Source organism: Arachis hypogaea, chromosome 14 (genome assembly GCF_003086295.3).
Source record: "Arachis hypogaea cultivar Tifrunner chromosome 14, arahy.Tifrunner.gnm2.J5K5, whole genome shotgun sequence".
Taxonomy (NCBI): Eukaryota; Viridiplantae; Streptophyta; class Magnoliopsida; order Fabales; family Fabaceae; genus Arachis; species Arachis hypogaea.
In genome coordinates, this window is record NC_092049.1 from 57,037,592 (window position 1) to 57,053,198 (window position 15,607).

At 32.2% G+C, this 15,607-nt stretch overlaps 1 protein-coding gene across 1 annotated transcript in view; it reads left to right on the forward strand.

Moving 5' to 3' along the window:
* The first annotated feature begins 1,893 nt into the window (after positions 1-1,893).
* The window catches only part of LOC112742049 (MLO-like protein 6), a 36,928-nt gene continuing 23,214 nt past the window's right edge, over positions 1,894-15,607 (forward strand). The window contains exons 1-6 of the mRNA XM_025791265.2: positions 1,894-2,484; positions 2,633-2,690; positions 2,796-3,046; positions 3,883-3,999; positions 4,125-4,185; positions 13,951-14,039. Of these exons, the coding sequence (XP_025647050.1) occupies positions 2,362-2,484; positions 2,633-2,690; positions 2,796-3,046; positions 3,883-3,999; positions 4,125-4,185; positions 13,951-14,039 (699 nt within the window). The 5' untranslated portion in view covers positions 1,894-2,361. The remainder of the gene's footprint in view (positions 2,485-2,632; positions 2,691-2,795; positions 3,047-3,882; positions 4,000-4,124; positions 4,186-13,950; positions 14,040-15,607) is intronic.

A 15,607-nucleotide genomic window follows, 5' to 3' on the forward strand; every position in this document is an offset into this window, starting at 1 on the left:
CGTAATATCCGAGCTATTAGAGTAGCGCAGCCAGAAGCGTGACATTCTGATAATGAGGGTGTTAAAAGAAGAGTGGCGGCGGCTAGGGGTGAAGGTGGCTGGTAGGGCTTCGCAACGAGCACAGAGACATTGAGGAAGAAAAGAGTCGCGGCGACTAGGGGTGACGGTGGCTGATGGGGCTTCGCAACGAGCACAAAGACAGTGAGAAAGAGAAGAGTGGCGGCTACTGCAAACTGATGGTGGCAGCGGTGTTTGTTTTGATAAGGTTAGTTGGGTGAAATTAGGCATTCATTTTGGTGAATGTGAGAGTGAGAGAGAAGAGAAAGGGGTAGGGTGTCATGCTGTTTGGGAGGTGGGTTTTTTTTTTTATTTTTTTCCTTCATCAAAACGATAGTGTTTTGATGCTGAAGGGGGAGAACCGGGCCTTTAAAAAATCTGGCCGATTCAACTGGTTCACCAGTTAACCGTCGATTCGACTAGTTTTATAATCGGTTTTTTGCCAAGCGATTTTGGGAGTCAACTGGACCGGCCAAATGACTGGATCCCGTTTAACCCGGTCGAACTGGCCGGTCCGATCCGATTTTTAGAACCTTAATTTGTAGTAAATTTCGGTGTAAAACTAAGACATTTTTGTGTATTGTTACAAAATTTCAGTGTATTTGTACTAATAAGTTCTGCATAATTCAAAACTCTTCTTCTTCCTCCTTCTTCTTCTCCTTCTCCTCCTCCTCCTCCTCCTCCTCCTCCTTCTCCTTCTCCTTCTTCTTCTCCTCCTTCTCCTTCTCCTTCTCCTTCTCCTTCTCCTTCTCCTTCTCCTTCTTCTTCTTCTTCTTCTTCTTCTTTTTCTTCTTCTTCTTCTTCTTCTTCTTCTCCTTCTTCTTCTTCTCTTATTCATATTTTCTTTTTTGTTTTACCTTCTCAAGTTTCTTCTTATTTTACTCTTTTAACAAGAATAAAAACAAAAAAATATATCAAACAAAAAAGAAGAAAAACACATAATGCTGCAAAATTACCTGAAAGAGGATGAACCTACATTCATTTAACTAAAAGAAAGAAAGAAATTTAAAAAAAAAAAGAAGAAGAAGAAGAAGAAGAAAATACAGCATTATTAAAGAATATAATTTTGTGTATTTGTAGCAAATTTTGGTATAAAACTAAAACATTTATGTGTATTGTTAAGAATTTTTTATGTATTTGTACTGATAAATTCTACATAATCCAACTTCCTCTTTTTCCTCCTCATCTTCTGCTTCTTCTTCTTCTTATTTTTCATCATCGTCATCATCATCATTCTTCTTTTTTTTTATTCATTTTTTTCTTCTTATTTTACCTTCTCAAGTTTCTTCTTATTTTACTCTCTTAACAACAATAAAAAAAAAATCAAACAAAGAAGAAGAAAAAATACATAATACTATAAAATTATTTAAAAGAGTATGAATCTACATTCATTCAACTAAAAAAAAAAAGAAATAAGACAAAAAAAAACTTATTTAGTCAGGGTTAATTTGTTTTTACTTGTTTGCCAAAAAAAAATTATATGTATAGTAAAACTGTATCACTAATTGATTCAGATACAAAAATTTTTTATAACAAAAAAAACCCATAAAAAATTAACCACATTTGAATTTAATCATTGTCACATGTCAAGTGTTAATTGGTGAAGATACTATGTCTTTATAAAAAGATGTAAAAAGATGTTCTTCGCAGTTTTATAGAAGTGGCTCCCATTGCGGAAAATTCAACTCCCGTTATTATCTTCTACTACCAGCCAGGAAAAAAGAAATGCATTAATTGTTGACTTAAAAAGAAGTCCACTTGTCATGGGTACGGAACTTCGCCCGTCGCTCACTCTTGTGTTTATTTCCTCCTTCCTTCCATTGACCAGACAAAAACATATTGCTCTCAACTTGTCAAATAAAATGAATATAATCTTGCTTTCTCTAATATCTGATGTGCGTTACCTTCTTTCTTTCCTTTAATATCTATCTCTCTCTGAAAATTTCACCGTCATGAATACGACGATATTCCAACTTGTTTAATTTTACGTTGAATTTGAATGCTATCTTCCATAAAATAAAAACAAATTTTTTTCCTATCGCTACCGTGGAACACTTTCTATTTTCATTATCTATATGTTTGTATCAGTAATAATATCCAAACCAACTTTATATATTTAATTTCTTTAAGCTAAACCAAAATACACGACACAATCACTTTCTAGTGTTCCGTTAGATGTCCTTCCTTGAGTTCCTTCTTATATATATCCATCTATGTATCTATCCAATCTTCTGAACCTCTGCTTGCAATTCTTTTCTCTCTTTTAAGTTTCATAAAATTTTACAATAAAAATATTATATAAATATGGCTGGTGGAGAAAAAGAGCGAACGTTGGAGGAAACGCCAACCTGGGCTGTTGCAATTGTGTGCTTTGTTTTGCTTGCTATTTCAATCATCATAGAACATATTATTCATGCTATTGGAAAGGTAATTAAATAAGCTTTGGACAGGTTTCAATTTGTCAAAATTTCCATTTCGTAAATGTTAAAAATTGATATGGTTCTAACTATATATATATAATCATAATGAATTTATCATATTGTGAATTTGTACTTTACTCGTTAATTGTCTGCAGTGGCTCAAAAGAAATAACAAAACTGCTCTTTATGAAGCATTAGAGAAGGTTAAAGGAGGTACTTGTATTTTTTTATTTTCTTTTTTCAACTTCACCTCCAATGTTAAATTCTATAAAAAAAAAGAAGCAAAATTTTCTAACAACTTACTATGTTCTGTTTCAGAGCTTATCTTGTTGGGATTCATATCTCTACTCCTCACGGTGTTCCAAAATCCAATTTCTAGAATATGCATATCAAAGAATGTTGCTTCAACGTGGCATCCATGTGCCGTCCCAAAGAAAAGTAAATCTGGTTACGAAGATTCTGATGATGATGATGGTGATGATGGTAATCGTCGAAAACTCTTAGAGTATTTAGGCCACATACCTCGCCGTGTTCTTGCTACAAAGGGATACGACAAGTGTGCAGAAAAGGCAAGTTTCAACACCTTTAACAATTTTACTCTTCAATCTTTTGATTCTAATTTTTGCCCAAGAAGAAGGGTAAGAATATTAAAAGAGTAAAAGAGGTTGATGATGATGATAATGAAAATCAGAAGGGTAATGTTTGAAAAATTAATCTAATACCATTTGAAGTTTAGCTCTTTGGCAAAAATTATTCTAAATCTTGAGAGTAAAATTAAATGGAATTAAATATTTTAAATAATTTTAAAGAATTTTTAAAAGAGACCTGCTACACATACAAGTCTTTTTGGCATACAAGTTTATACAAGTTAACCCTAACTCAATAAAATTCACTTTTATAATGCAAGAAAGAAGAGGAAGAGTTTTAAATTATACAAAACTTATTAATACACATATACCAAAAATTTTTAAACAATACAATATAAATGACTTGTATAAACTTGTACGTGTAAATAACTTGTATGTGAAGAATAATTCATTTTAAAATATTATAGAACAAAACTATATACTTCGATCAATTAATAAAAAAAAAGTCCCCGTCCTAATGTTTTCTTTCTTATTAATGTTATTTATTGGGTTAATGCCCATGAATTATCGCCGGCCGGAAATAATTAATAATAAAATTACCAATAAAAATGAATTATGAAACTTTTCTTTTATTAAAAAAAGTCAAAACTAATTATATAATTTGTAGAGAAATGTTTAATTAGTCAATAATTTAAAATTTGTCATGTGTTATGTTAGTAGAACTTATAAGGATGTTTAAAAAATTATAAAATCGAAAATAATAATAATAATAATAATAATAATAATAATAATAATAATAATTTCTCTTTATCTTCCAGGGAAAGGTTGCTTTTGTTTCTGCATATGGAATTCACCAGCTCCATATATTCATTTTTGTCCTGGCAATTTTTCATATACTACAATGTATTATAACACTAGCTTTGGGAAGAACCAAGGTACACTTCTATTTTCCCCTTACATATACTATGAAATTGAATATCATGGGACCTTATTTCTGTCCTTCGTTTAGTCATGGTATTAGAAACTTAATTAATTGTGTGATTTAATGGATCCATAACAGATGAGACGATGGAAGAAATGGGAGGACGAAACAAAAACAATTGAATATCAATTCTACAACGGTAACGTTGACTTTAATTGCCTACATTTAATTAAAATAATTAAATGACTAATTTTATACGTGAAACCAACTTGCCAGTTGCCAAAGAATCCCAGCGATTCCGTACTCTCGGCGTTTACGTTGTACGCCGTGGCTGATAAAACGCTGCAATAATGCCACGTGATAAAATTAAGCATAAAATAATTCGTATTTTCTCAAAATTAGAAGAAATTATAAAAGCGTTTTTTTGACAAAATTAAGCATAAAAATATTCATAATTTTCTCGTAATAAAAAAATTAGCAAAATTGTTGGTTAAGTAACAAGATTGTTTTCTTAAAACTTAGAAGAAATTATAAATAAATATCATTTTTTTTCTTTTCGAAATGGTCTCTCGTAATAAAAAAATATATATATTCTAAGTTTTGTTTGATAATTTTTTGTTAAATAAACTAGTTTTTAGTAAAAGAAAATTGACAAATTAGTTTTCGACTTTTTAGAATATTAGATAAATTAGTGTTAGATAAAACAAATAGACAAATTAGTCTCCTAACTTGTATATTAAAATTTTAGAGAATTATTTAACCTCTCAGTTATATTCCTTATTTAGAAAATTAAAGACTCAATTATTTCTTTTTTAGAAAAAAAAAATCGAAGTTGATTTAACTTTCTTAGTTGATCACAAATTAGTTTATTTGATATTCTAAAATATCGGAAATCATTTTCTCAAAAAAATTATTAAGAACTAATTTGTTCTATATATATATATATTTTAAGTCTATTCAAAATGAGGGACGCTTTCACCGCAGGCATAGTGCATTTGAATCCAATTATCTTTGTCCACGTCTAGTAGTTTTACTTTAGTTTTAGAATAATACCTAAAGGTAAAGTATATTTTTTGTCTTTGAAGTTTGTTAAAAATTTTAAAAATACCCCTAAGTTTTATTTTGTTTCAATTTTGTCCTAAAAGTTTTCGATTTGCATCAAATATACTCTCAGAGGCTAAATTTTCAAAAAATTTAAGACCAATATAACAATAATGCATGAAAATTATGCTTGATTTGCTTGTGTTGAGAGGTTGTTCTTATGAAATTGTTGTTGAATCGATCTTAAATTTTTTGAAAAATTAGCCGTCAGAGGTATATTTGATGCAAATCGAAAACTTTTGGGACAAAATTGAAACAAAATAAAACTTAAGGATATTTTTAAAACTTTTATCAAACTTTAAGGACAAAAAATATACTTTACCCTACCCTAAATTAAGATTTATGATGTATGTTTTTAGATAAGTTAAAAGAAAAAACATATTGGTCACTATTTATTTAGATGATACACAATTAATTGTTAATAATTTTTTAAATTAATCCATAACATTTTTAACAGAGACAAATTCATTTTTTTTTCTAAAAATGAATATAGTTGAAGAATTAAATTATCTTAACTTTTAAAAGACTAGTATCCAATTTATTTTTTTAAGTTTAATTATTCTGCAAGTCTCTATAATTTTATCAAATTTTTAATTGATTTTTTATATTCTTTTCTTTTTAATTAAGTCCCTGCTAACGTTAAACATCTAAAAAACTTTAGTGAAATATAAATTTATTTATTTATGTATATCCTACATTTATAATTTTCACCTTCATCGCCATCCACTACTCTCCCTTGCCTCTCATTACCATCTCCTCACCCTTCTTCTGTTTGAGCAATAACACTAATATAACACCTCGGTAAAATTTTGATTTATATGACAAATAAAAAAAATAAACATTTTACACAAACAATTCAAAATTATAAATGGACACTGCATGAAAAGAAGACAAAAAAAAAAAAAACTACGCAAACTGATTTCTTTCCTAATCATGCCTCCAAATACCAGAGGAAATAACTAAGTTCTACTAAAATAGCTCATTTATAGATTTTTGTATTCTAACAAATTGTTCAATTGTATTTCAACACCGCCGTATTTGTTTAACTCATACTAGATCTGAGGCCAAGTAAAAGGTATGTAAAATTTTAAATTTCACCATCTTTGAGAGGCACAATACCACTTTTGTTAATTTTACCAGGAACTCAGTCTGGATGCAGGCAAAAAAAAGAAACAATTGTATCAGAAAAAAATATGCAACCGCAGAATTATTTCTCAATAATCAGAATAAAATATTTTGATTCTCAATTATACAAATTTCAAATTAGGTTCAACAACAAAACTACCACAAATTCAAATTACAACAATAATGCTAGATCTGTAATTGGAACTTCTGATTCAAGAACCAGCCTACCTAAATGCGAAATACAAGCTCTGAATGTTGGTGATCGTACGTGGTGGGAACAGAACCGGCTGAGAAAGACAACAATATCCACAGCGACAGTAAAGAAAATCTCATGTCCTAAAATATTCAAGCTGTGATGTTAATGATTTGATGAACTAGAAGAGAGAGAGAAAGAGTGAAAGTTAAGAGAATGAGAAAATTAAATTCTTCTCATTTTGAAAGCTTTTAGATGAATGAGAACAGAAAACTAAAAAAAATGTTTGGTAGTTAACCTTATATACTTCTTATGTACTCCTACTATAATTAATTACCATTAGTATTAAACTAATAAAAAATAATCTATATAACACCCTCCCGCAAGCTAGAATTGTATAAATTAAATCTAATAATCCTAGTTAGGAAACATTAGAAAAAAAAGAATCCGGTGGCAGAGCTTTGGTAAGAAAATCAGTAAGTTGGTCTTTAGAATGAACCGTCATAAGATGAATGAGATCAGACAAATATTTTTCACGAACAATATGATGGTCTACTTCAATGTGTTTAGTTCTTTCATGAAAGATGAGATTATTGGTAATGTGAATGGATGACTGGTTTTCACTAGAGTGGTAGACTTTGAAAGCGACAAACCAATGAAATCCATTAAGAAAGATAATCAACTAGCTTCACAAGTGACAACAGCAAAAGACTTGTATTTAGCTTCTGCAAACGACTTGGCAACGGTAGTTTGCTTCTTACTCTTCTAGCTAACAAGAGAGCTCCCAAGCATGAAGCAATAACCGAAACAGAGCAACGGGTATCGGCACAAGTAGCCGACTCAGCATCGGTAAATCCAGTGAGATGCAGATGAGAAGTAGAGAAGAAGAATAGACCAGTTGCAGATCTGCCTTTTAAACATCGGAGTACATAGAAAGTAGTCTGTAGGTGAGAAGTAGTTGCACAATTCAAAAACGAGCTCAAATATCCCACAACATAATATAATCAAATGGAGTGGAGAGAGGCTTGCAATCTAGATAACAAAAATCCTTGAGAAGGTCCATGTCGTACTTTCGCTGATAAATGTGAATTCCAAAGTTAGAGCGTGCTACTTTCATTCCCAAGAAGTACTTGAGATCACCAAAATCATTTATTTTGATTTGTCATCCAAAATTTTCTTAATGGAATTGATTTCGCCAATGTCATCCCTGGTTAAAACTAAGTCATCCACATATACTAGGATGATAGTGAAGATTTCGGATTGTTTCTTGATGATGAGGGAATGATCATTAAAAAACTGCTTATAACCAGCATCAACAAGAGTCTAAGTGAGCTTAATGTTCTATTGCCTGCTTGCTTGCTTAAGCCCATATAGAGAATTTTGTAATTTACAAATCAAACCTAGTTGTGACACAACTAAACTGGGTGGTATCCTGATATAAACTTCTTTATCCAAATCTCAATGAAGGAAGGTAGTATTGACATCCAGCTGTTTCAAATGTCATTTATTTGCTGTTGCTAATGCTAACATTACTCGTAGAGTAGTCATTTTGACAACTGGACTAAAATTATCACCATAAGCCACTTCTTACACTTGAGTGAATCCTTTTGCAACTAGCCTGGTTTTGTACCTATCTATGGTGCCATCAAAATTGAATTTTACCCGAAAAATTCATTTGCAATCCACACCCTTCTTGCCTTTTGGGAGTTTAGTGAGACACCAAGTTCTGTTCTAATCTAGAGTTGCCAATTCAGCTTGTATTTCCTTTCTCCAATATTCATGTGCAGCCGCTTCCTCATAAGTGTTAGGTTCTAGATTTGAGGTGATGGCTAGAGAAAGGGACTTGTATTTTGGGGTTAGTTTATCATATGACAAGTGTTGTGAGATATGATATAAAGAATTAGAGTTGACAAAGTTGCAAGTGCGAGCTACGTGGGTTATCATACAATGGTAGTCCTTCAAATAAGTAGGCGGTTTCTTGATTCTTTCATATTTTCTAGTGATGCAGTCATGTGTGATGTCATAGTTTTGTGATGTAGGTGCATTGTTAGTATGTGATATGGTAATGGATGCATGATGTGTGAGAAAATTGGTAAATGCATTGAGCTTGAGAAATGTTCATTTGAATCTATGAGTGTGGTATGTGTGGGTGATTACATGATGTGTGAATGGTGTTGACAGTGGTAAATTCGTCGGTAAAGATTTTCACAAATATAGTCGCATTGCAAGTATAGTTCTAAACCGACAATTAAACCTCAATCAAATTTAAATAGTTTGTCACTCAAGCAAACCCAATAAAAATCAACCGAAGTATTTAAATCTCGGGTTGTCTCTCAAGGTATTGCAGGTAAGTGTTCTTATAATTGGTTATGTAAAAGTATATTTTTGGGTTTTTGAAATAAGAAACAAGAAGGTAAAATGGCAAGAAAATAAATCACTAACTAAGAAAGCTCCTAACAAGGAAAGAGAATTAGAAGTCCTATCCTAACTATCATTATCAATTTTGTGATGATAATTTCCTTTTGCTTTCACTTAGTTAACCTCTAACAATGAAGGAAAGTCAAGTGAGCAAAATCAACTTAGGTTCACAAGTCCTAATCAAAGACTAGATTTAGTGATGCATAAGCTAACTAGCAAGTCTCAATTACCAATCAACAAAAGACTTTTGATAACTCAAGAGTCTCTAAATAATCAATCCAAGTTAAGAACATAAAAATCTAATTTAGAATCCTCTCAAGCATTTTATCAAACACTTGGAAGGTACAAAATAAAAGCATGGAGAATTACTAAGAGATAATAAAATCTAAACTAACAATTGCAAGCAATCAGTAACAAAAAATAAAGAAAGAAGCAATAAACATGAAATACCTCAAATTGCATTAATAAGAAATTGAATCTAACATGAGAGTTCATAAACCAAATTAGCAAAATAAGGAAATCACAAAGGGAAATAGATAACTAAAGAACTAGAATAATAGAATGTAGAAGAGAAACTAAATTAAAGCAACATGGAAATCTGAATTAGAGAAGAAATAAAGCTAAAAATCCTAAAACCTAGAGACAGGAGAGAGTCTCTCTCTCTAGAAAACTACATCTAAAACTTAAAATTGTGTATGAAAGTGTGAATGAGTGAATGCATCCCATTTTGCTCCACTCTGCAGCCTCTAATCTGTGTTTTCGGGCTTGAAACTGGGCCAAAAATAGCCCAGAAATTACCCCCAGCGATTTCTGATACGTACAGCACGTGTCTCTATCACGCGTACGCATCACTTGTCTGCCGCAGTATCCACGTGTCCGCATCATCCACACGTACGCGTCGCCTAACAGTAAGGCAACTATGGCAAATTTCATATCATTTCGAAGCCCCGGATGTTAGCTTTTCAACACAACTAGAACCGTCTCATTCGGACCTCTGTAGCTCAAGTTATGATCGATTTAATACGAAGAGGTCAGACTTGACAGCTTTGCAATTCCTTCAATTTCTTGTGTTCCTTCCACTTTTGCATGCTTCCTCTTTATCCTTTAAGCCATTCCTGCCCTATAAACCCTGAAAACACTCAACAAACATATCACAACATCGAATGGTAATAAGAGAGGATTAAAAATATCTAATTTAAGGCCAAAGAAGCATGTTTTCAATCATAGCACAAAATTAGGAAGGAAAATGTAAAACATGCGACTTTTATGAATAAGTGTGAGAATAATGGGTAAAATCTACTGAATTAAGCACAAGATAAACCGTAAAATAGCGGTTTATCAAGTGTATCATATTGAGAAAGATCAATACATTGTGAAGTACGAGTGGGTGCTATAGGAATGTCAGTGCTGGTGGAATGTGAAAATGGAAAGTGAGTTTCATAGAAGGTTATACTTCTAGATATAAAAATTTCTTTTGATTTTAAATCAATATGACGAAAACCCTTTGTTCTAAATTTAAAACCGAAAAAAGTTATTTTCCTAGCTCTTGAATCTAATTTTGTTCTTGAATTTATTAATGTGGAGGCATATGCAAGAGAACCAAATACTCTTAAATATGAAAGGATAGGTATGTTACCATACAAAAGCTTATAAGGACTAGTATTATCCAGTTTAGTGTTGTGCAACCTATTAATTAGGTGAATAGCATGAGCAACTGCGTATTGCCAAAAACAATATGGAATTCCTGATCGAAATAACAGTGCTCTAGCAACACCTAAAATGTGTTGGTGTTTTTGCTTTACAATCTCGTTTTGTTCTGGTGTTTCTACACAAAAAAATTGGTATAAAATTCTAGTTGATATAAAAAATGATATTAGAATGAATTTTGGCCTATTGTCAGTTCTTATACACTTAACTTATTTTTTTAAATTGTACTTTGACAAAATTCAAAAAATTAATAACCAATTGTGATGCCTCAGATTTGATTTTCATAAAAAATTCAGGTGAATCTGCTTTTACCATCGACCACAGTAAAAAAGTACATATGTCCTTCATTAATAAGGATAGAAATGGGACCCCACATATTCATGTAAACAAAGTCAAAATAATCTTTTATTTTAGTTGTACTAAGATCAAAAGATAATTTTTTTTGTTTTTCAAAATGACATGAGTTACAAGGAAGTTTTGAAGCAATACAATCTATAAAACGGATAATATTTCTTCATTAAAATTAGTTTATGCATGGGTATGTGTCCTAATCTAAGATGCCAAATGTTGTTGTGCTCAGTGTGTGAAGGTGTTATGTGATGAGTAATAGTCAAAGTTGCCGCCAATGAAGCTTGTTTTGTTGGAGGAGGGAGAAAGTGAGAGAATTCTAGTTCTCTACTCATTGTATATAACCCTTCTCTATACTTAGTAATGCTAATCATCTTTGATGTGGATTAATCTTGTCTCTCCCCACACTTATTATTGATTAACCGTTGCCAATATAAGTTTGAGGTTAATTTTGACATAGAGATCAATTTGAAATCAAAAGAGGGAACGTATAAAACATTTTTGAGAAAATTTTTTTTATAGAAAGTAATTATGCCAATTATGGTACTGACAGTTTTCGTCCCATTTGGCAATATCACATTGATTGGAGCAATGTTTTGAAAGCTTGCAAAATATTTTAAGTCGAAAGTCACATGACCCATAGTGCAGATTTTAGAGTGATAATGTTCATAATTCTTCATTAAAATGTAATGCAATGGTATCATCATGATCCTCAGTGATCACGTGATTGATTGTGGTGTTATGTTGCTGTCGTTGCTGAAAATGGGAGGACTACCCATACTTCTTATAGCACACATATTCTGTGTGGCCTTGCTTGTTGCAATGAGAGCATGCCATTGTAACTCTACGACCTCTACTACCTAGATTTTCTCTAGGGTGGAGAAAATAAGGGTTTGATTGATTTGTGTTAATTTTCGAAATTTGAGATTGAAGATTCGTGAATTGATGAAGGAGATTGGCATTGCTCTAGTTGTCAAAACCACCACTCGAGGATATCTGTTCACCATGTCCGCCATTTTTGAGAAATCAATGAATCACAGAATAATAAGAATTCAGATCTTCTTCTTCCTTCCAATTCGTTGATATGGAACAATTATGTTCACCAAGAAAGAACTTGTGAAATAGCCTCTCATCAAACTCTATTGGATGAGTTTGAAGGAAGTGGTAAGAAAGGGGAAAAGAAAATGTCGAAGGAAAAATAAAGGAAAGAAAGAAAATGACGTCATTGGCAACTATTGGCAATTCACAACCTTTTAATTCGATTCACAACTTGATTGCTCTCCACGCTCACCGTACCATGAAGAAAATCTCATGTCTTAAACTATTCAAGTTGTGATGTTAATGGTTTGATGAAAGAGGAAGAGTGAAAGTTGAGAGAAAGAGAAAAATGAGTTCTTCTCATTTTGAAAATTTTTAAATGAATGAAAACAGAAAACTAAAAAAATATTTAGTGGTTAACCTTATATACTCCTTATGTACTCCTACTATAAATAATTACCATCAACATTAAACTAATAAAAAAATAATCTAGGTAACAGGCAGAACCACCCAACGCGACGATGGCGGCCCAATACACGGTCAGAAACTATGTAACAACCCAGACCACCCGCTAGCACGATATTGTCCGCTTTGGCACACAAGGCCTCACGGTTTTGCCTTTGACGATAGGGATGCTAGCCGAAGCCCCCCACACTCACTCGTCAAAACGCGTCATGCTAGGGAGAGGTATCCACACCCTTATAAGGCATGCTTCGTTCCCCTCTCCAACCGATGTGGGCCTTACAATCCACCCCACTAAGGGAGCCCAGCGCCCTCGCTGGCACATCGATCCGGGTCCCGGCTCTGATACCATCTGTAACAGCGCAGACCACCCGCTAGCACGATATTGTCTGCTTTGGCACACAAGGCCTCACGATTTTGCCTTTGACGATAGGGATGATGGCCAAAGCCCCCCACAGTCACTCGTCAAAACGCGTCATGCTAGGGAGATGTATCCACACCCTTATAAGGCATGCTTCGTTCCCCTTGTAAGGCCCACATCGGTTGGAGAGGGGAACGAAGCATGCCTTATAAGGGTGTGGATACCTCTCCCTAGCATGACGCATTTTGACGAGTGAGTGTGGGGGGCTTTGGCCATCATCCCTATCGTCAAATGCAAAACCGTGAGGCCTTGTGTGCCAAAGCGGACAATATCGTGCTAGCGGATGGTCTGGGCTGTTACAGATGGTATCAGAGCCAGAACCCGGATCGATGTGCCAGCGAGGGCGCTGGGCTCCCTTAGGGGGGTGGATTGTAAGGCCCACATCGGTTGGAGAGGGGAACGAAGCATGCCTTATAAGGGTGTGGATACCTCTCCCTAGCATGACGCGTTTTGACGAGTGAGTGTGGGGGGCTTTGGCCATCATCCCTATCGTCAAAAGCAACACCGTGAGGCCTTGTGTGCCAAAGCAGACAATATCGTGCTAGCGGGTGGTCTGGACTGTTACAAACTACACCGAGGATGGTGCCGTCGTGAAGGGGAAAATGGAAACGAAGGTTTGCAAAATAGCTGGTGTGGCGATACCAAGGCAGTGCCTCCACGAAGGAAAAGTAGACAATCACAATGGTGGATGGCAGAACAACGACACTAACGGAAGGCAGAACAACGATGGAGGAGAAGAAGAAGCAGAACTCACGATCGAGAGAAGAACCATTGAAGATTGAAAAAAAAGGGTGATTTTTAAAATTTAAAAAAGTATTCAGGTGTCCTCAATTAAGTTTAGTATCCTTAATTTTAGAATATTAAAATTTTTAACCGAATATTCAGATATTTCAAATGTTTTTGTAATAGTAGAGATTTAATTAAAAAAAATTAAATAGTATAAAAATTTAATTAAAAAAGTATAAGAATTCAATTAAAAAAAATTATAAAGTCTGCAGGATAATTAATTTTTTTTTTATTTAGAGATTAATTTTCTTTCTGCGAAACTAAAAATGATAGGATCAATGGGAGTATGTCTATTATTTTTACTTTCAATCGTTTATACATAGACGAATCAGATGGCTCAACTTTATTTTAAATCTGAAATGCAGATCCTGAAAGGTTCAGGTTTGCAAGGGACACAACATTTGGACGAAGACACTTGAGTGCATGGAGTCGGACGTCAGTTTCCTTATGGATTGTAAGTTCACAATTATTATACATTAATCATTTACTTAAATTTTTTAAACTGGGTTATTATTGCCAGATTAACAAATAAGCTATACGCGAGTTCTGAATCTTGGGTGGTTAGAATTAGTTTGCTATAAGAACAATTATTATGAAATATTTTTGGAGTATTATTTTTTATATTTATAAAAAATAAACTGATTTAATATTGAAATTAATAAATAAAATAAAATTAATCTAACTTTAAAAAGATTGTATCATCTTAATAAAATATTAAAAAAATATATTTATATAATTATATTAATAAGATAATTAATATAAAATTTAATTAAATTATTATTATTGAGATCTAAATAAAATAAAAATAAAAATTAATATTAGAGTTGTTCTAAGTGACTCTAAATGTCAACAAATAAACTCTTTTTTCTATTTTTATGTTGATGGAATAATAATTAAAAGTAAGTATATATTTAAATAGGTCTTTAAAATATTTTATATTGATATTTTTGTTTACAAGAAAATTTTATTACGTTGAGTTCTTTGAACTTTATAAACGTAAAACATATAGTTTCTTCCGTCACACTTTTAACGATCTATTTGTCTAAGTGAAAATAATGAATCTGACTAAGGTAGAGGCTTATATGTCTTACTTTTGTAAAGTTCATGAACTTCAATGTAATAAAACTATTTTAGAGACGAAATCGTCTAACGCAAAATTCTTTAGGAACCGATTTGAATATATACTCTAAAAGTAATATAAAATTTAATAGAGTAATTACCAAAATTATTAGTTCATGAAGTTTTTGAAATCGAATACTTTAGTCTCTCAGATTTTAAAATATAAAAAATAATTTTTAACGTTTAATTTTGTTAGGCAATACAATCTTCATCTATTAGTCATTAAGGGTAACTTGCTGATATAGAATGTTAACTTACACACATAGTCATTAAGTGTCCACGTGTGCAAGCTAGACAAATTAGTCTCCAAGGTAAAATACAAAATAGTCCCGGAAAATTTTGAAAAATCTCAAAATAATTCTTAAAAATTTTTAAAATTCCAAAACAATTCCTTCGAATATTCTTAATCTTTTTCAAAAGTCAATGTCTTATAATATTTTTATTAATCAGAATAATAAAATATTATAAAAGAATATATAATAAATAAAGAATACAAAAAAATAAAATATATATTAAAAGATAAATTTTATTCACTAACACTAAAATGTGATATGAAAATATTATTTAATCATTAATCTATGATACTTACATCGAAGTGATTTAAAAACTATAATAATAACAACTAAATCAAAGAAGTTGTTGCATTATAAAGCTCATTATTTATATATCTAATAATTATTCTCTACATACAAGTCATATTTTTATACAAGTCTATACAAGTCATTTATATTCACGCGCGCACGTTCCTCTTCGTGGTATTACCGCACGTTCTTTTTCTTCTTCTTCTTGCTACACCTTCTTCTTCGTCGTTATTTTTCTCTGTCGCTTTCGTCGTTACCAACACCACCTCCTCCTCTTCCTCTTTTTTTCATTGGAATTTCTTCTCTTCATTCCTTTTCCTCC